Source organism: Brassica oleracea, chromosome C6 (assembly GCF_000695525.1).
Source record: "Brassica oleracea var. oleracea cultivar TO1000 chromosome C6, BOL, whole genome shotgun sequence".
In the NCBI taxonomy this organism is placed as follows: domain Eukaryota; kingdom Viridiplantae; phylum Streptophyta; class Magnoliopsida; order Brassicales; family Brassicaceae; genus Brassica; species Brassica oleracea.
The window spans coordinates 19,893,342-19,914,623 of record NC_027753.1 but is presented as its reverse complement, the minus strand read 5'-3'; the positions used below and the strand labels follow the sequence as shown (position 1 = coordinate 19,914,623).

The 21,282-nt window shown below is 34.0% G+C and overlaps 3 protein-coding genes across 3 annotated transcripts; 1 reads left to right on the top strand and 2 right to left on the bottom strand.

Annotated features, from left to right (window-relative positions):
• Positions 1 to 4,698: 4,698 nt before the first annotated feature.
• Positions 4,699 to 8,233, top strand: LOC106300856 (glucan endo-1,3-beta-glucosidase-like). Its single transcript, XM_013737110.1, has 2 exons — positions 4,699 to 5,326; positions 7,248 to 8,233. The coding sequence occupies exons 1-2, from the start codon at positions 4,868 to 4,870 to the stop codon at positions 8,136 to 8,138; spliced, it is 1,350 nt and encodes a 449-aa protein (XP_013592564.1). The 5' UTR covers positions 4,699 to 4,867; the 3' UTR covers positions 8,139 to 8,233.
• Positions 8,234 to 12,987: 4,754 nt separating this feature from the next.
• LOC106300115 (2-oxoglutarate dehydrogenase, mitochondrial-like) lies at positions 12,988 to 17,146 on the bottom strand. The gene is made up of 8 exons (XM_013736192.1): positions 17,042 to 17,146; positions 15,001 to 16,805; positions 14,538 to 14,870; positions 14,206 to 14,452; positions 13,988 to 14,116; positions 13,692 to 13,907; positions 13,486 to 13,609; positions 12,988 to 13,405 (listed from the first exon to the last, which is right to left on the bottom strand). Exons 2-8 carry the CDS (start codon positions 16,773 to 16,775, stop codon positions 13,176 to 13,178), a joined length of 3,054 nt encoding a protein of 1,017 aa, XP_013591646.1. The 5' UTR covers positions 16,776 to 16,805; positions 17,042 to 17,146; the 3' UTR covers positions 12,988 to 13,175.
• A 1,686-nt stretch (positions 17,147 to 18,832) lies between these two features.
• On the bottom strand, positions 18,833 to 20,071 carry LOC106298666 (ubiquitin-conjugating enzyme E2 14). Its single transcript, XM_013734806.1, has 5 exons — positions 19,925 to 20,071; positions 19,749 to 19,851; positions 19,461 to 19,558; positions 19,287 to 19,387; positions 18,833 to 19,199 (listed from the first exon to the last, which is right to left on the bottom strand). The coding sequence occupies exons 1-5, from the start codon at positions 19,968 to 19,970 to the stop codon at positions 19,044 to 19,046; spliced, it is 504 nt and encodes a 167-aa protein (XP_013590260.1). The 5' UTR covers positions 19,971 to 20,071; the 3' UTR covers positions 18,833 to 19,043.
• Positions 20,072 to 21,282: the final 1,211 nt, after the last annotated feature.

Sequence of the window (21,282 nt, the reverse complement as noted above, 5' to 3'; positions counted from 1 at the left end):
CTTTCACGTTTTTTGTTGTTGGTGTGTTTAAAATGATGTTCAAACATCCATATTTATAGGAAAATTCGAATCTGGTAGTTGTAATTTTGCTATGAATTTACGACGAAAATTAATTAGGTGGGCAAAAAAAACGTGTAACACCTATGAAGTTGGTGGATTCAAAAATTTCCTCGCTAAATACACGTAAACTATTCCCTCGTAAATACCACGCAAAGTTTACGTCGTATTTACGAGGAAATAGTTTTTCCTCGTAAAATACTCGTAAAATTACATCCACTTTACGACGAAACAGTTTTGTCGTTACGTTACGAGGAAATAACGATGACTTTAGTTTTTCACGTAAATTCGTCGTAAACTCGACGCAAATTTACGAGGATTGTTTTTCCTCGTTAATTTTCGTCGTTAAGCATGTGTTTTCTTGTAGTGAATCATTATTTTCTTATATATCTACAAATTTTATAAATATTGTTTAATTTTAATTTTTGGTAATTATGAAACTTTTAAAATTTTATTTAATATATTTAATTAAAATAAATAGATAGAAAAATCTATCTAAGATTATAATTTCAAATATATACATGCATATTCTTAAATATAATTTTTATGTTTAATTAAACTAAATTTATATTAAAATATTGATACGAAAAAAAAATTTAAAATATTAATAAAATTTTATTTTAAAATATAATTATATTTATCTGTTAAAAAATATTTTAAATTTTTTTACTGCAGGAAGACACCTAGTTAAAATTGAATTAAGTGGACAAACTTCCATGAACATATATTGTGGATGTGGATGGTATAATTTTTTTTTAAAAGAGTTGTAGACGTCGTTATTACAAAAATTGAGTTATGGATGATGTGTATCAAAGAACAGCCACATAAAAAATTTGAGTGCATTACACATTTGTGAACACATTTGTAGATGAAAATGTTATGAACAAAATAAATTGTCGACACATCTTGTGGATAGGGGAAAAAGGATTCGTAAGTAATCAGCAAAACATTGCAGAGAAAGGTTTGAGGTTGTTGTCGATATTCTTCGACAAGCTATGAAGGAAGAAGGAGAGAGTTTCAAAATTAGGGTTAGGGAATTTGGGAAAGTAAAAAATAGATCTGAGATTTGAAATCGGAATTGGAGAGAGAATTGATTTTCGAATTTCTCATACAAATTATTTTATTGCTTAGTTAGAGTTTGGAAAATGATCGGCTAGTTAGAAGAAAGTGTAATTGAGTCTTGTTGAAAGGCATGATAGACATTGCACATCAATAAAGTGTGTTTCCAGCCACATGTGTCTATATGTGCAATTCATAAGTGAAAAAGTGTCCTAAAGTATAAAAAATTTGTATTTGATTCTCTTGCTTGCAACCAATTCCCAATCCAAAAAATGGTCCAACCAGACACGTAATTGACCAGCCTGATATTGCAAAGAAGGCTAGGCTTTGGGATTTTAAACAGCATTTACCAAATCACTGAACTATCACGCCCTATTAAAAAAACTAATTCAAGCATAATTTAAAAAATCTTTATGAATATGTCGACGATGTAAAAAATTAAAGTAAATAATGCTGATTATGTTTATATAATTGTGCTTCTTGCAAAAAAATAAAATGAAATAAACTAATAGCCATTTACTTAATTTAATAAATGTTCTAGGCCATTTTGTAAAGTTGACCTTTTCAAGGCCATTTTGTAAAGTTGACCTTTTCACACTGGAATTTTGATTGAACTTGGAATAATACATTAAAGAAATATATTTTTGAAATATTTTTAGAGCATCTCCAAAAAAAAACTCTCTATTATATAGTTTGCAAACTCTATATTTGAAGTTTCAAAGTGTTATTTTCCAAAAACAAAACTTTAAATTTAACTTCAAAATTATTTGTATTTTACACTATGGTCTTTATATTTATCATAATTAATATAAATCCATAAAAAATTTATAAATAACTAGCAAATATACAAAAATATTATAGTAATATTAATTAATAAAATATTATACTAAAATATAAAATTATAAATACAAATACATAATTAAATATTAAACTACAAGCAAAATACCACATTACTACATAAATATTTTTTTTTTAATGTTCCACTTTCGGTTACACAAAATTTGCTTGGACAATATTTTAGAAGTTCCGAAGCAAATTTACTAGACTATTAGTGTTGTTGTAATATTTAAATTTATGTAATAATTATGTCTTCATGTATCTTTAAAAAAAAGCTGTTAAGTTTTTTTTGTAATATTCTTGTTGTTTAATTCTACTTTTAAAATATTATAAAATTTGTTTTTATTTTTTAAAAAAAAATTATGTGTAAAATTTAAATTTATAAAAAAAAATTTTTTGAAATATTTAAGATATACAAAAGTTTTAAAGATTAAAAAGATTAATGAGAAAATACTTATAAATCATAAATATGATGTATAATTAATTATAAAGACCAAGATGCAAATAAGAAGATGAAACTTCAAATTTAGAATTTTGAGTAGTTTAATTTCAAATATGATTTATAATTAATTATAGTTTTTTTTTTTAAAACTTTAAATTTGAAGTTTTGAAGTTTTTTTTTTTTAGAGTAAAAAATTCCATATTTGAAGTTATGGAGGTTTTTTTTAGATGCTCTTAGGATGGATAACATGTACTTGCAGGGCCTAAAGCTAGCACGAAAAAACAGTTGTGCCATTTCATAGTAAGAACAATAAAACAGTCTAGCGAATAAGACCGTCGAAGGAGGAAAAGAAACAGAGACATCACCACTAAACTGATCCAAAAAACACACTGGGAGCCATGAGGCAAACATTAGAGAACCTACCACAAGGAGAAGAAGAGACACCATTAAACTTCAACCACGCATGGCACAATGCTAAAAAGAGTCAAACCCCTCTTCCTTGAAATCAAGCCGGAGAAACCAACTCGAACCACAAGATAAACCAACCACAAATAGATTTCGTTACTAACGACATCAAAGAAAAGCATAACCACCAAACCTCAACGGGACCATAGCGACCGAGGAAATCACATGCAAAACAACGATCGAGGTCCAATAGCATAAAGGAGTCAAGACTCCAGAGACTCACCACCAGAACCCTAGAATTTGAAGCATAGATGGAATAGAGAAACCACGCCACACAGACAGGCCACCACCGGAACACCTCAACTGATACTCCAGATTTGAAATTCTAGATCTAGAATTGCTCTCTAAAAATTATCTAGTCAATTCAAAAACATACAACCAAAAAATAGTAAAAAATCATAAGGTAAAATCACTGACCGGAACAATGGTGGAAAGAGAAGTCAAACCGTTAAGTGGTGACAAAGAAGTTAATCGATGAATTAGAGAGAAAAGAGAAACATTTTTAGATTTGTTCAAAAAAAAAAAAAAGAGAAACATTTTTAGAAATAAGTGCTATATATGTGTGTAGTTAACTTTTTATATAAAATGTTAGAGCATTTATAATGTAGAAAAGAGAAATATTGTTAGAAATAAGTGCTATATATGTGTGAAGTTAACTTTTTTATATAAAATGTTAGAGCATTTTTAATGTAAAACTATATTTTTTTTTTCTAAATGGAATAAAATAAAATATGGAATAAAAAGGATTTATTCTATTCTATTTCTTATTTCATTATAGAGCCATACACAAACAAACAATAGATTATTTTATTTATGGAATAAATCTATCTTTTATTCTATCATAAAGTGAGAAATGAAGTAGAATTAAAATATTTTTTATTTCATATTCTATTTTACTCTATTTAAAGTAAAAAATAAAGTGATGAGAATGAAGATGCTCTTATGTTGTTTATATAATCATTGCAATTTATTATTATTAATTTTTTTTTTGTCAGCATAATCATTGCAATTTATTATTTTTTCCGTTTTATAATATATGATGTTTTGATTTATTGTACAAAGATTAAAAAAATTACATTTTTCTAGAAAATATTTTAAAAAATATAATTTTAAAATTATTCAACCAATTATAATAAAGACTGTAAATCTAATTAGTTGAACAGTTTCTAATAGAGTTAACATTAACTTTAAAATCTCAAAACATTGTATATTTTAAAAGAACATAAATTTTTTTAAAACATCGTATAATCTGAGACGGATGGAGTATCATCGAAGAATTATCCAATGCCAGTAGCAGAGAATAAGGCATGAAAGAATCTAAAGAAAGTAGAACTAGTGGCTAAAAATTAATACAAAAGGACACGTACGGGTTAAAATATCAGCTTCCCCAAAATCTTCATACATAGAAACTCGAATCTACTCGACTTTGGTCGGTAGTGTTCAAACTCATACGATTCCATCCTACAAACACGTGCCCATGTGTATAAGAAACCGCGTCGATATATTTCTCATCTTTATCTTTTCCATTTAATAATTTACCTAAAACTTAATTATACGTTTACTAATTACATTAAAAGAATATTTATCAGGAAAATCAACAGCTATATTTTTGTATAATAATAACGCCAAAAATATCTTTTGTATAATAAAAAGATGACAAGATAAATCATCAGTAAAAATTATCTACTTAGGAAAATTAACTAAAAATTTCACGGTCCTAATAAAATCCACTTTTCAATTATTGACAACGGCCTAAATTCGACCGATGCACATAAACTGAGAAGACAACAATATTCATTTTTATTTCCCCAAAAGGTCCAGCTGTTCGTCACCAAAAACATACATATACACTACCAGACGTATACGCGTATACAAACGGTCATATCTATTTATCTATTGATTTCTATATAGTATATATAGTTTTTTCTCAATGAGTATCAACTCTCTCAACAATCTAAAAAGACACCTCAAACGATTGGTTTTCCCATTATTTCGTTACTAGCAAACATGGCGAAAGCGCCACCGTTAATCTCTTTCCTCCTCTTCTCCGCCGCCGTACTTCTCACCTTTCCGGCCGCGATATCCTCCATCGGCGTCAACTACGGAACTCTAGGAAACCTCCCACCGCCGACTCAGGTTGCAAACTTCCTCAAGACTCAGACTTCTATCGATAGCGTCAAGATCTTCAACGTGGATCCCAATATCCTCCGTGCCTTCGCCGGTACCGGAATATCGGTCGTTGTCACCGTCCCTAACGGTGATATTCCGGCGTTAGCTAACGGGATGCAAGCTCGTCGGTGGGTTTCGGCTAATATATTACCGTTTCATCCTCAGACGAAAATCAAATATATCTCCGTCGGCAATGAGATTCTTCTCACCGGAGATAATAACACGATCTCGAAGCTCTTACCGGCGATGAGAACTATAAATAGTGCTTTGGTTCGTGCTGGTGTCAGAGATGTTAAAGTCAGCTTTCTCTCCATTTTTCCGTTAGCTCCTTTTTTTTTACGGATAAATAAATAAATAAAAATATAGTTCATGTCATCTTATATATTAAAATAAAAGTAACCACTTCTTTCTATGTCTAATTTTTTTTAATTTGGACTATCAATTAAAAATTTTATTAAATATATTTTATAAAGACTAATAATACATAAAATCTTTAAAATATTTTAATTATAATATTTTTTTGATACTTTTCTATATTTTTTCATTTTAAATATAAATATATTTATTTTAAAATTATAACAAATCTGTTTTAAAAGATTTTTACAAGATCTTTATTTTCGAAATTATATTTAAACATTTTCACTAATTTCAAAATTAGTTTGAAATATTATTGTACATTAATAAATTCAGTAATCATTTATAAAATAAAAAATAAAAAATTTTGTAATATTTTATATATTATATAATCATAATCTATCATATTAAAAGAAAATTATTATATTGAGCTAAACATAATAAAATTGTATTAAATTTATAAATTTTATTTTCATGAACATAAAATATTTATGTTTGAAAATAAAATCTAATCTTACTTGGTAAGATGGGTTAACATTAGCAAACAATATAATACATATATAAAAATTAACAAGTATTTCTTTAAAACTTATAATATAAAATTTTTGTAACTATTTTAATCATAACTACTTTAATCATAATATATTTTCATTTTAAATATATATTATATTTTAAAAATTTTAATAAACCTGTGTAAAAATATTTTAACAATAATTTAATATATTTTAAGTTATCGTTTATAAAATGTAAAATAAATAAATTATATCCTATTTTATTTACTTTATAGTCAAGATTATGTTAAAATACAATTATTATACTTAAATAAATATGATAAAAGTATATATTCAATTGATAAATTTACGAATTTTATTTTCATAAATATAAATTATTTTTAAAAATATAATATGATGATAGAACGGTTTAAAATTAGCAAACTATATAATACATATCTAAAAATTAACATATCTTAGACTTTTGGATATACAATAATATATTATCTAAAATGAATAAGTATAAAAAATATTAGTAAAAATAAATTCAACTTTGAAACACGGATCAGAATTTAACATAAATTAAATACTAAATAATTTTCAAATATGTTTTCTCATGAATATATTAATTTGTTTAATAACTAAATGCAAATACAATAAGATAAATATATAATAAGAAATGAAAATACATGCGGTTTTAAACAATTGATTAATTAGAACATGTAAATTATAAAATTATTATATTTGAAATAGTTTTATAAACATTTAAGTATATGATTAACGTTAAAAATATATACTATTAATGTTTTAAAACAAAAATTTATGTATAGAAAAGTGAAAACAAACAACCGCGCGGATCAAAATGTAGTTATTATTAATTTCAGATATTATTAATTTCAGATCTTATTAAGTCTTATTTATTTATTTATTTATTAAATCTGAAATTAAAATTTAAAGATTTTGATTGTCAGCGAATGATAATAATTCAAGGTCTGACCATGTAGACTATCCCACGTGGTGTCTCACCGTCCAAGGTTGCATATCCTATATATGGGACCCACTTTCCGAGTATAGATCGAACAAAAGCAAAACCATGTGTAATGTGTCGGCCATGTCTTAAAAGTTTCCTCTATTTCAAATTAGAAGTGGTTTAAAGTTTTTACAAAATTAAAAAATAGTTACTTATTCAATTTTACTCTTAGTTGACTTTTAAATAGACACTTATTTAGTAACAAAAAATATATTCTTAAAGAACAATTAATTTTAAACGGAAAGAGTCAATATATATAAAATAATAATTATTTGTAAATGTTTTTAGATACTGATAGGTAAAACATATTTCTAATATACTATTTGCTGCAATTTGGTTTCAGGTTACAACCGCACATTCACTTAACATCATAGCCTATGACCTGCACGGTGCACCAAGCCGAGGTCGATTCAGACCTGTCTGGGAAAAAAGCATTTTGGCTCCAATCCTAGCTTTCCATCGCCAGACCAAGTCTCCGTTCATGGTTAACCCTTACCCTTACTTCGGTTTCGACCCTAAAAACGTCAACTTCGCCATTTTCCGTTCACCGTACAAGGCGGTTCGTGATCCGTTCACCCGCAAAATCTATACAAACATGTACGATGCTCTCATGGACTCGACGTACTCAGCCATGAAAGCTCTTGGCTACGGAGATGTTAACATCGTCGTCGGAGAAACTGGCTGGCCGTCTGCTTGCGATGCACCTTGGTGCTCTCCGGCAAACGCGGCTTGGTTCAACCTCAATATTATCAGACGTGCACAAGGCCAAGGAACACCTCTCATGCCTAAAAGACGGTTCGAGACTTACATTTTCGGTTTGTTTAATGAAGAAGGCAAACCCGGTCCAACCGCTGAGCGGAACTGGGGGCTTTTCCGGTCTGACTTTTCTCCGGTTTATGACGTTGGTCTCCTCCGTGGTGGTGGCCGTGGACGTCCAGCACCAGCATTGCCAGCGCCTAGTACTGCTGGTGGTAAATGGTGCGTGGCAAAGTCAGGAGCCACTAATGCGCAGTTGCAAGCGAATATTAATTGGGTGTGTAGTCAGGGAGGCGTTGACTGTAAACCGATTCAAGCCGGTGGCTCGTGCTTTAACCCTAGTAGTTTGAGGATGCATGCTTCATTTGTAATGAACGCTTATTTCCAGAAAAATGGTCGCAGTGACGGGTCGTGTCATTTCAGTGGGACCGGTATCGTTGTAAGGAGCAACCCAAGTAATGGTGCGTGTAAGTTCTAAGTGACGCGTAAGATTTGTTCTATGTAACATTTGTTTGGAAAAACCTAACATAATGGTTCTAAGAGCATCATTAACCAAAAACTCATTTTGGGTTTCTTAATAATTTTTAAATATTAAATGTTATTTAAGAGACCTAATTAAAAGACACAAACACTTTTATGCTTCAATGAGAATCTCTTATTTAAAAGTTCTTAAAAAAAATAAAAACATTTTTACAAAAATTTATTCCAAAGCCAAAAGGAAAGTTGAAAATGTTATGCACAAAGTGATTATAATCCTAAGCCTAGTTAGGCAACAAAAACTATGAAGTAAAAAACAAAAATATGAATGTGAACGGCGCATTCCCCCAAAAATGAACTTGATCCATGTATACACAAAGGCTCTAGATTGTTCTCCCACTAGAGATAGATAAGATGATGATGGATGATCTTTTCATTCAGTCTAAACGAAGTTAAGTTATCAGTTTTACCTTTGCTTGCTAATACTCAGGACTGTACAAGCTTACTAGATGTTCTTCCTTAAAGCTCTTCCCTGATTCATGCCATCTCAACGTTCCAGACGAAGCTTGTTCCTCTTCCCTCGTCGCATGCAGTATAACTGTTCCCTAGACGTGAAAACCACATGTATTGTAATTGTAATTGTTTATATAAGGAAGTTAAATGCTGCTCAAAATCTCACAGAATAGGAATTAAGAAACATAGCTTTTGTCGACTATGTTACCTGGTAATTTCCAAGGGTAAGAGTCTTGAAACCAGCTGCGCAATAATCAAAATAATAATTCCAAGTCCTTATGAATTTATCATCAAATCCTAGAACCATGATTTGCCTGCACAAATATAGTTTTCGTGTGTGGAAATGTTATTAACCAGAATGAAACAAGAAGAGAAAACAGAGGAACTTAATTGTGTTAACAGCCAGGGAAAAAGAGAGTTGCTCTTCTACCAAGATATAATTCTGTCGTGTTAACAGGTTCCCCATGATGGGCTCTAAGATCTCAGAAAGAACTCCCTAAAGCAAACACAAAGGAACTTAATTGAAGGTACAAAAAGAAAACAAAAAAAACAAATGATTCTGGTACTTTGTCATAAGAAAAAGCGTTTTCTCTGAGGACATGCCTTGCTACAATAGGATCAGAGATGACAACAAAGGCCTTTGGACCAAACGCAAGTTTATACACTCGTCCATTGACACCTAAAAACGTCACCCACAAAACCAAACTCCATTACTAACAAAACAAGTCTCTTACTTTGTAACCATATCTCTAGATTGAAGCAGAGAGCTTCAAAATCTTCATCAATCGATAACTAATTTAGAAACTACTTAAAAGTTATACACTTCAAGTTATGAGTATCAGAGTTTTAATCAATCGATTCTACATCATTCTTTCCACAATAACACACTGATGATCCATTGAAACTTATGAAATCAAATGAAATGTTTACAGAATTATTTAGAAGAAAAAGATCAAGTTTTTGATCCATTAGGTCCATGGAAATCACAATTACATCTCTAGTGTTTCGAATTAGAAGTTAGAACAAGGAAAAGAGTCCCTTCATGTTGTGTGAGAGATAACTTCAATGACTGGAGACTTGAGTTGAGGAGAGATAGGTGATAGGAGAGGTCGCCGACGAGATCCACCGACGGAGACGGCGCCGAGGAGAGCAGAGACACAGAGAGGAGAGAAGCCGTGAGGAGAGGATTCCAGAGAGAGAAAACAGAGAACGATCGGGTTGAACCAAACCTCTCCCATTTGTGGACACCTGTCTCACAAGAGACGTCGCTTGCTTCCCTTAATTAAGAGACGTGTCTTCTGTTTTATCTATTTTTTCTTTTTTTTTAAATCATAAATAATCTAAGATACCCAGTTAAAGACTTGCGTTAATGGTGCTCTAAGGGACTGTCACGGATTGGAGAGATGATCAGCTTTGTGTTTAGTTTCGGATGTTTTAATGTTAAAGGTTTCTTTATTCATTCCCTTTTCCTTATATTTGAATGAATAAAGGGGAACTTCTCATATGATATTCGCTTTACCGACCAGCATCACTACACTATGTATCAGACAAAACCACTACACTATGAATTACTCTTTGTATTTTGGTGTCTCTTAAACATTTAACATTATTTGGTGCCTAAAACATAGGCTTCATGAGCTTTAGCCCATGGCCGGCTCTGGGTGCGTGTAAGTTCTAAGTAAAGTGACGCGTCTTAACAGATTTGTTCTATGTAACATTTGTTTGGAAAAACCTAATATAATGGTTCTAAGGGACTGTCACGGATTGGAGAGATCATCAGCTTTGTGTTTAGTTTCGGATGTTTTAATGTTAAAGGTTTTGTTTATTCATTCCTTTTTCCTTATATTTGAATGAATAAAGGGAACTTCTCATATGATATTCGCTTTACCGACCAAGCATCATCAGACACCTAAAACCCAAATACTTTGAACTTACGTATAAAAATAATTGCCATCAAAATGTAATCATTTAATATTATTTAGCGCCTAAAACATGGGTTTCATGAGCTTTAGCCCAGGACCGGTCTGGCTTTAGACATATTTTAAAAGGCTTTTATTTCGTTGTCTTTATGATCTTTATGTTTGTTTTAGATGGTCCATCAAGGCATCAATATGTAAAGCAATATAAACGTTAGAAACATAATCCTTTCTAACCTGTAAAGCAACTGATCAGTTGCTACGACAGAGTGACACCATCATCTAAAATCGTCTTTCCTCCTTAGCTCGAGCTTGGGTTATTTGATCCATGCATATGGGTTCGAATAGTTCAGTTTGACTAAAATCTTGCCGAATTGAACCATAAAAAAGTTTGGTATTCGGGTAATTTAGTTTTTAAATTTTTGACCAAAACTAATTGAAGGTTTTGGTTTTGATAATATTTCAGTTACAAAATTTGGATAAAGTCGGTTAATTCGATTCAAAATTTTGTGTAATTTTGGTTCAGAATTTTTTTTTAGTTCAATTTGAAATTTGGTTAACAATTTTTTTTTTTTTTGAAAATCCATACTAACCGTTTAACGAACCAAACAGAAAACCAAACTTTTTTATAAATATGCCGAATCGAACTACCCGAAACTTCGGTTTGATTCGGAGGGTTCAGTTCGGTTAAAATATCATGCCTATTTGATCTGTGGTTCTCAATAGATACACGTGGTTCTGTACTAGGGTTCCAAAAGATCTCTTGTTCTCATTCTCTTCCTAGATATGTTACAACAACAAAAAAAGTTATTTCCTTATATGGTAACTACGCGCTAACCTTCAAATTCTAAGCTCATTACTAGAAATATGGCTCTAAAAAGTAGCGGTTGGTTTGTCCACTATTGCTAAACAATAGCAAATTGCATTTTTTAGAAAAAGTGGCTAAAATCATTTTGGCAATGGACATTCTACAATGATGGCATTGCACTGCTAACTTAGCGTGATATTGACATTGCTAATACAGAATTATTAACCTTTTGTTGGTCAACTATACATGCAATCTGTTGGTCAAACATGTAAACAAGATATGAAATGCATAAATGACTTTTGATCTTATTCAAATCATATTTGACGTAGAAGTTAAATAAATAAAAAATAGTGAAACTTGTTTTAAATACTAATAACAATACCTCATCACACAATTCATTAGGTAACCAAATAAAAGGAAGAGGGCCATGGCGATAGAGGTGTCAACTGGGCGGGCTGACCATGGGCTAGCCCAGTCCAATTCATTTTGGGCGGACTATGGACGTGCCCAATTAATAAGGTCTAACTGGACAAAAGACCAATTGGTACATGGTTCAATTGGGCGAAGACCAAATGGACAGTGGGTGTCCATGGACTTCCTAAAACATGTTTTTATGAGTTTAACAAAATAAAACACAACTTTACAATTTAACCAAAAACAATATTTTTATCGTTAAAAAAAAAAATCCACGATTTTGACGAAAAACATAATTTCACAATTTTGACGGAAAAATGTATTTCATTAATTTGGCGGGAAAATGCAAATTCTCGGTTTTGGCAGGAAAACGCAATTTTTGGTTTTGGCGTGAAAACGCCATTTCTCGGTTTTAGCGGGAAAACGTAATTTCTCGATTTTGGCGGGAAAACACAATTTTTCGGTTTTGGCGGGAAAACGCAATTTCTCGGTTTTGGCGGGAAAATGCAATTTCTCGGTTTCAGTGGGAAAAACACAATTTCTCGGTTTTGGCGGGAAAATGTAATTTCTCGGTTTCAGTGGGAAAACACAATTTCTCGGTTTCGGTGGAAAAACATAATTTCTCGGTTTTGGCGGAAAAATTCAATTTTCGGTTTTGGCGGGAAAACGCAATTTCTCGGTTTTGGCGGGAAAACACTATTTCTCGGTTTCGGTGGAAAAGCGTAATTTCTCGGTTTTGGCGGGAAAACGCAATTTTCGGTTTTGGCGGAAAAACGCAATTTCTCGGTTTCGACGGAAAAATGAAATTTCTCGATTTTGAAAGGAAAACACAGTTTTACATTTTTTTACAAGAAAAAAATATTTTTTTAATTTTGGAAAGTAAACATAATTTCAAAATTTTAGAAATAAGATCTAAACTAATAATTAAAAAATAATTATAAATTTTATTGGGTGTCCATGGATATGCCCATTTGGACATGGTCTCTATTGGTCTTGGACATTTGTTTGGACCATTGTCCAATATGAACCACCCACTAGTGTCCATAACTGAAATGGTCCAACTGGTCATGCCCATTTGGACCATGGACTACCATTTGACAGCTATACATGGCGAAAGTTGAACATTTAAATGTCTTCAAAAAAAGGTTGTAGGACAAATGCAAAATATTTAGGTCATTAGGTGTATCAAAGAATAAAACTGTAGAGGGAAAACAAAAGCTTTATGAAAATGAGTATGATCCGTATTAACCTGCAACAAGAGACGGGTTCAAAAATCAATGGGACCAATAAAAAAGTAAAGACATGATTTTGTCAGTGTTGTTTTATCACTTTGATTCACCCAAAGTTCTTATTTAAAGAATTCACTCAAAAAAATAAAGTTTCTTTTTTAACTGATGGGTTCCTTTCCAATGGCTTTCTGGACGAGCTCCGCTTGTTCTTTGACATGGAAAGTGTAGAAACCAGTGGCAGTAGCAGCAGAAGGTCCACGACCAACGTACTTAATGTCTTCCATATCTCCTCTGCCTAAGCTTCTCATTGCTGTCCATAGCCTTGGAGTTATGTAGCTGTATGCTCCCATGTTCATCGCCTCTTCTTGGCACCAAACTATCTCCGCATCTTTTCTCATAATCAAAGCAAAAAAACAATTAATACCATACTAGCTGTCAGAGAAATAGTTGATGCAGACCAATTCTTACTTGGATATCTCTTGAGCTCACGCTGAATGAGATCATATGGGAAAGGACAAAGCTGTTCCACTCTACAAATAGCAACGTCGCTTGCGCCAACCTTCTTCCTCTCGTCATCAAGCTCGTAATACACCTGCGAAAATGCAAAATGAAGAATGATTCTACTGTCTTTTCCTAATCTGGGACCAGTAAGACCCATCACAAAGCTTGCATACCTTTCCGGAGCAAAGTACCAATCTTCTGATGCCTTCTTCAAGATCAGAGTGATCATTCTGATCCTTGATCAATCGCTTGAATCTAGTTCCTTGCTTGTCAAAACCTGGGTGGCCTTGGACATCATCAAACTCAGAGAGATTTGATTTGCAGTCCTTGTGACGGAGCAAGTTCTTTGGTGCCATTACAATCAAAGGCTTACGGAAATCTCTGTGTAGCTGCACCGTGTGTAACATTGAGACATTGTAAAATGGGAAACAACCCTTTGAAATTAGCTGAAAAGATCAAAAAGGCTTACCTGACGACGCAGAACATGGAAATAGTTGGCAGGAGTGGTGGCATTAACAATCTGCCAATTGCATTCTTGGATTTGCTTTCTCAATGTAGGTTCCATGTCTGGTATGACATAGGGGTTGTCATCACTCATCTGCAACAGAAGAGCATTAATTAGAGTCAAGAAGATAATCAAGAGCTAAGATGCAAATAAATTAGAAAATAAACTAGGAGGGATTTTACCTGAAGGTAACGTTCCAGCCTGGCACTTGAATGTTCAGGGCCTTGACCATCATATCCATGAGGAAGTAGCACAACAAGCCCGGTCTGACGCAGCCACTTGGCTTCACCACTGCTGATGAACTGATCAAATATCACCTGAGCTCCATTGGCAAAGTCTCCAAACTGTGCTTCCCATAGCACCAACGAGTTTGGGCTTTCCATTGAGTAACCCAACTCAAACCCAAGGACTCCAAACTCTGAAAGAGAACTGCATACAACAAACAAAACTTCTCAGTACATCTTTTACAGGGGACGTCTCTCAAAGAGAAGGATGGAATGGAGGTAAAAAGTACCTGTTGCTGACAGTAAACATCTCAGGATCCTGATTCATGACGAGATGATCTAGAGGACAATACTCTTCTCCAGTTTCCTGGTCATGAAGGACAGAATGACGATGACTAAAGGTTCCTCTTTCGACATCCTGACCACTCAAGCGGACATGGTTGCCTTCGACAACTAAGGTAGCAAAAGCAAGAGCTTCCGCAAGTGCCCAGTCTATTCCTTCTCCTGTTTCAATCATTTGAGCACGCTGTTCATAAACTTTCTTTACCGCTCTGTGAGGCTTGAAGTTCTCCGGCAGTGATGAAATCGCCTTGCCAATAGTCTTAAGTATCTCTGGTTTGACTCTGCAAAAGAGTGCAACGTTTAAGGGACAATAGAGAGAGAGAGAGAGAGAGAGAGAGAGAGAGAGAGAGAGAGAGAGAGAGAGAGAGAGAGAGAGAGAGAGAGCTCAAGAAAAGGACAAAGCCTACTCACCCAGTGTTTCTAACACGTGAGATCTGCTCAGGAGACTTGAATCCAGCCCAATTGGTTGAAAGCCAATCACGCGTCTTAGATAGATAATCTTTACTAGCAACGTACTCTTCATTGAGAATGGTGTTAACCTTCTCCTGTATCCTGTCGATATCCTGCTGTGATATTTCACCGCACTCCAAGAGCTTCTTGTGATAGATTTGAAGCGTTGAGGGATGGTTCTTGATAACCTTGTACATCTTCGGCTGAGTGAAAGATGGTTCATCTATCTCATTATGCCCAAACCTCCTGTAGCAAACCAAATCAACAACAACATCGGAATGAAACGTCTGACGCCACTCAGCAGCAAGCTCGCAGGCATGAACAACAGCTTCAACATCATCTCCATTAACATGGAAGATGGGAGCACTCAAAGCCTTAGCAACATCAGTACAGTACTGAGAAGACCTCCCAGCCCTTGGATCCGTGGTGAAAGCCACTTGGTTGTTCACCACAATATGGATGGTACCACCAGTGGTGTAGTTCGGAAGAGCACTAAGATGAAGCGTTTCGTAAACCACTCCTTGTCCAGCAAAGCTACCATCTCCATGGATCAAAATACCCAAGTTCTTGGTCCTGTCCAAATCCTTGGAGTAGTACTGTTTCGCTCTGGTTTTGCCAACAACAACTGAGTCTGCAGCTTCCAAGTGACTTGGGTTTGCAACCAACGAGAGATGAATCTTCTTCCCACCTCTCGTAGGTCGATCATAAGATGTACCCAAGTGGTACTTAACATCACCGGTTCCAGTGTAGCCAACCTCATCCACAGGCCTAATACCACCGCTGAACTCGCTGAAAATCTGACGGAGTGGCTTCCTAACAACATTACCCAAAACATTCAATCTCCCTCTGTGGGACATTCCTATAACAATGCTCTCTACTCCAAGATCCGCCGCCCTGTCAAACATCTCCTTCATGCCAGGAATCAAAGACTCTCCACCTTCAAGCCCAAACCTCTTAGCCGTTGTCCACTTGGTAGCTAAGAAATTCTCAAACTGAGTACTCCACGCAAGCCTGTCGAGAATCACCTCGCGGCGCTCCCTGTTGTACCTCCAAGGAGTTGGAGTCTCGATCTTCTCCCTCAGCCAGTTACACTTATCCCGATCCGCAATGTGCATATACTCAAACCCGATACTCCCACAGTAAGCCTGCTGGAGCCTCGTCAATATAGAACGTAAGGTCTGAACCGGTCGATTCTCAGACATGAAACCAGACATCTGCCAGACTCCCAAGAAGAACTCTCTGTCAAGATCAGCCTCGGTGAATCCGTACAGAGCCAAGTCAAGATCCTCAGGGATCTCCCTCTGCTCCAAACCCAACGGATCCAACTTGGCTTTCATGTGACCGTTCACCTGATAAGCCCTCACAAGCAACAAGAGACGCATACTCTCCTGAATCGTCTGACCAGAGATGCCGGGAGAAGTCGCAGCTTGACCAACAAAGTTCCTAAAGAAATTATCCCAGGACTCGTCAACGCTGGTGGGATCAGCTTCCCAAGCGCGTTGAAGCTCCTCGAGGTAAACACTGCTGGTCCCATCTAGGAAGCTGTCGGTTAGCTTAGAGAGGGGAACAGCACGAGGAACGGGAGTAGAAGCAGCGCTCTGAGGGTTTGGTCTGTAGAGGGTCGAGTGAAAGGAACGGTTTTGAGAAGGGAGGTAGCGTGGTGTTCTCGTGCCGTGATTCAGAATCCTTCGTACAGCGAGCTTCGTCGCGCTGGAACCAGCTCGAAACCACACCATTTTCCACCCAAAGGTTTCAACTTTCAACGCCTAATGAAGAAAACGAAAGCAAACACAATCGTTAAATCATCGAATAAAGAATAAAGGAGAAAGGAGAAGCCTTTTTGGGTAACAAGGAAGTAGCAAAGTCTGAAATGATCTAGGACCGAAACAGCGAATCTGATGAGGAATAATCGGATTCCAAGGATGATAGATCTGTTGTTGTTCGATTAAGAAATGCGGGAAGACTAAGAAGGAGGATTCATGGCGAGAGAGAGAAGGAGTACCTGGAGGCGGAGGAGGAGGAGAAGAAGACCGTAACGTAGAAAAAGTAAGAAGAAGGCTAATGTGTAAACGAGGACGAGACTTTTTTATTGTAATGGAAGATAATGACAATATTTATTTAGGTTAATGTGTTTTAAGGAAATGATTGGTTAATAACGATATGATTGTGGAAGAAATGTTTCAAACAAATACCATAAAGTGGGGAAAAGAAAGTTGTAGTGATTTACTGAATACTAGTGTGTCTCCCGTGCTAGAGTTTTTGCTAGAGTTTTTTTTCTGTAATCGGGATACATTTACCGCTTCCAATTGAGTGATTCAAAATCTCATTATTTTAAATCAGTATACTCATATGATTCTTTCTACCTTTAATTTTGTGAGATAATTGCAAATTTATATTCATCAGCAAAATATTGTCAAATAATTTATTTTATTATTAAAAATCGAATTAAGTTTTAAAACATAAAAAGTCATTTAAAATAATGGAAGACCGGTCTAAATAAATAAATTATATTATTTTGATTCTTATATGTATATTTATATAAACTTAGATAAATATAGGAAATTAATAATATTAACAAATTATATATGTTAACATATGCTATATACAGATTATATACGGATCATCGGTTCTATCTGTTCGACCACGAGTCTAAGTCGGATATGAAAACACTGCTTGAAACTTAAACATTATAATATAACAACTTTAAATCATTTATTTTCTAATAAAAAGTTATAGATTCATAGAAAATGTATGCGTTTTAAAAACGCAGATCAAAATCTAGTATTATATTAAATTAAGTTTTTGAATCCTTGTTTAGGTTTCGAAATATTATTTTCGAATGCTAATAAGATATTTGGATTATGCTTTATTGAATTTAAAGTTTTTTTTAATCGAATTGGAATAATAATCATAACCTAAATCGTTATATGAAATATAATTAGGTATTTTATAGGCTAGATCAGGTTTGGATTCATTATACCAAAAGTTAATAATTAGGTATTACTCACTCCGTTTCAAAAAGATCTATATTTTAGAAAAAACAATTGTTTAAAAAAAATATATGATTTATATTTTCAAAGCATAAATTAACTGCAAATTGTAAAACTTAAAAAAATATAATAGTGTTTATAAATATTTTATTGGTTAAAAGTTGTGGGGAATAGTTGATAACGAAAAATAATGCATTGGTAATTAAAATCTAAAACATGCATCTTTTTGGAGGGAGTATTTGATAATTAAATGGATGGTCTTGGGAGCATGGTGGCTAGGAGATGCAGAATGGGTGCTAGGAGATGCAGAATGGGTGCAAACATGGAGCATGGTGGGTGGTGGCAGCCTACAGTCATGTGAAACGCAATTCTGAAGCCGATGAAAATGAGCCGAACCATTTGTCCTCGCAAAACCACTTTATTACGTAAACGCCCTTCCCCGCATGGGCTGGGCTTACACAAACTATTGTAATTGCCTGTTTCCAGGTGTTTTTCTTAATCAGTCTCTGACATCATCTCTCAAAGTTTCATTTTTTTTTTATTTTTTGCAGAAATCAAGCTCGTCTTGTTTCTGTTGAATGGCTCATTTATATGGCGCTTTTTGTTATCTTTTTTTTTGTAGAGGTAACAGATGTCTCCTGTTCATCTGATTTGAACTTAAAAACTTCATGAACCTCGCTTTTGTTTCTAATGGTTTCCTCTGGTCGCTTCAGCTCTATGTCATTTTCTTAAACCTGCTAACAAACTAACGGTGAACGGAACCTAAATTTGGTGAATAGAAGGAAAGATGAAAGCGAATCCACTGAGTGTTAAGATAGATATATAATATAATCCTAACGCGGGTGGATTTGATTCCAAACCTTAAAAAGGAAAAAAAAAAACCCAAAACCAAGAAAGATTAAAGAGGATAGCTACAGACCCGTCTTGCTGCTTCTTCTCAAGGCTCTCCTCTTTTAACTTAGAATCGAACAAATGTTACAACAAGACAGAAGACGCATGCAGGAGAGATGTTGTTCATAGCATCTCTTGCGATTTTCTAACACAGCGACTCACTTTCTTCCTAAACTCTGCTCTGTTGTCTCTCCATTCTTTTGCTGCTTCCACATTGGCCGGTGACTCATCGTTGGGACCCGAAAGCATCGATATGATACTCAACACAATGCTTTCTACCTATATAAAAACCACCCATTACCTAATATTAGCTCTCTCAATCATATGTGATCTAAAATTACTTGGAAAATGAAATGAATGGGTTACCGTATGGACAGGGGTCCAACGTTCAGAGGCAAGCTCGTATCCATTAGGATCGTCACCAGGAGGATGAAGGATAGATATGCAAACTTTCCCATCAGAGTAAACTGCACCCAAATAGGTAAATAAACAAGACTCTTAATCTGAGAATGAAAGAGAGTAGCTAGCAACTCAACTCACCATTAGGATGCCACATCTCCGAAGTGAACTTGACGGTTGGTGGACTATTTGGGTAATCCTCTGGAAACGTCATGATTGCATTGAAAAATCCCCCTTCACTGTGGAATTTTTGTACCATAACAATTCATCAAAACAACCGAACAGAGATTAGCAATCAAATAAACGCAAGATAATTAATGAATCAGCTAAGCCAATGCAAAAACAAAAGATTCAAATGGAGCAGATGAAACACCGCAATCAATCAGCTAGAAGCTAAGAGCATTTTAAAGATTACAAAAAGAAACTCACTAGAGAGTATCAGGAGGACCCATGATGGAGACGCTCCACTGGAAAACGTTATTCTCATCAACGAGCCCAGCTGAGAATCCATCAACGGGGTGCTTGCACAGATCTGAAACAAACCAACCCCCAACAAAAATTTAGCTAATCCCACTATCGACATCAACCGAACAAAGATGAGAGACCTTTGAGCTGCTTCTGTAGGAGAAGGCTTGCTTGGTTCTTTGCCATCGCGAGAGAGAGAGAGAAAGATTTGGTGATAAAGTGTGATGATGGTAGAGAGACGATCTAAAGAGATTACTAATTTTAGGGTTGTTGTATTGTTTTTAAGTTAAAATGGAGAATCTCGTCAATGAAAAAGAAATACTATTATACTAGATGATAATCCGTTTAATTTGTAGACACAATAAAGTTAAAATCATAGCAAAAAATACTATATGTTATAAGGAGAATTTGCAAAAACTAACCCGCAATTTGATTTTAACTCCAAACCTATAATCAAATTTGAATCAAATGCAAAACTAACCTAAAAACTAGTGTTTTTAAAATCGGACCGGAAACTAAACCGGAAATATTTTAGGTCACGGTTCAATATAGTTCGACCGGGTCAAACCTGGTTCAATAATATGGTTTAATATTTTTTAGTATGTAAATATAAAAATAATATTAATAAACATGATGCATAATTAAAATATAAATCAATTTTGAACATAAAATATTATAAATATAAATTAGTTTCTTGTTTATATGGATGGTTTATAGATTTTTGATAGCTTTAGTAGTTTTTATTGGTTTAATAACTTTGAAATATAATCCGACTATGAGGCCGGTTCATGGTCGAACCAATTACTAGACCAACCCGCCTATATAACCGGTTCATGGTCGAATCCGGTCTAACCATCGGGTCGGTCCGGTTTTAAAAACACTGCTAAAAGCCTTGTGAAATTACAGCCCAGCCCCTTGTGACCAAACAAAAAAACAGAAGCTATTTTTACGAATATAACCCTAGTAAGTCGTCTGAATCGTCTGAGATGTTGAAAGTCGTCTAGACGACTTCAAAATAAGCCTTTTGGTGTAGCTGAACTTAAAAATAATTTTTAAATTTTTAAAAAAATATTTTGATAAGCGAAAAATTAAAATCATGTAATTATAAACAGTTTTAAGTGATACAAATTAAAATATAACAAAATTGAATTGTTTTCAACATAGATGAGTGTAGGTAGTGAATCATGGTATTTTTTGGTCTATGGTTTGGCAACATATGTTGTATAGTATTGTATGTATACTTAGAGTTATATTTTGGAAAGCTTAAATGTTTTTTGAAAAATTATTTTTTTACCTATACATGTTTATTTTTGTGTATAGTAAACACTTTTGAAGTTTAATTTGATTTTATGAAGAGTTTAGTTAGTTAATTAAGTTTAGGGGTTATGTTTAGGGTCTAGACGACTTACATTTCAGTCGTCTGGTGAAGAAATTAAAACAGACGACTTACATGTAAGTCGTCCAAATATTCCCGCCTAAAATTTTTAAAAAAATTATT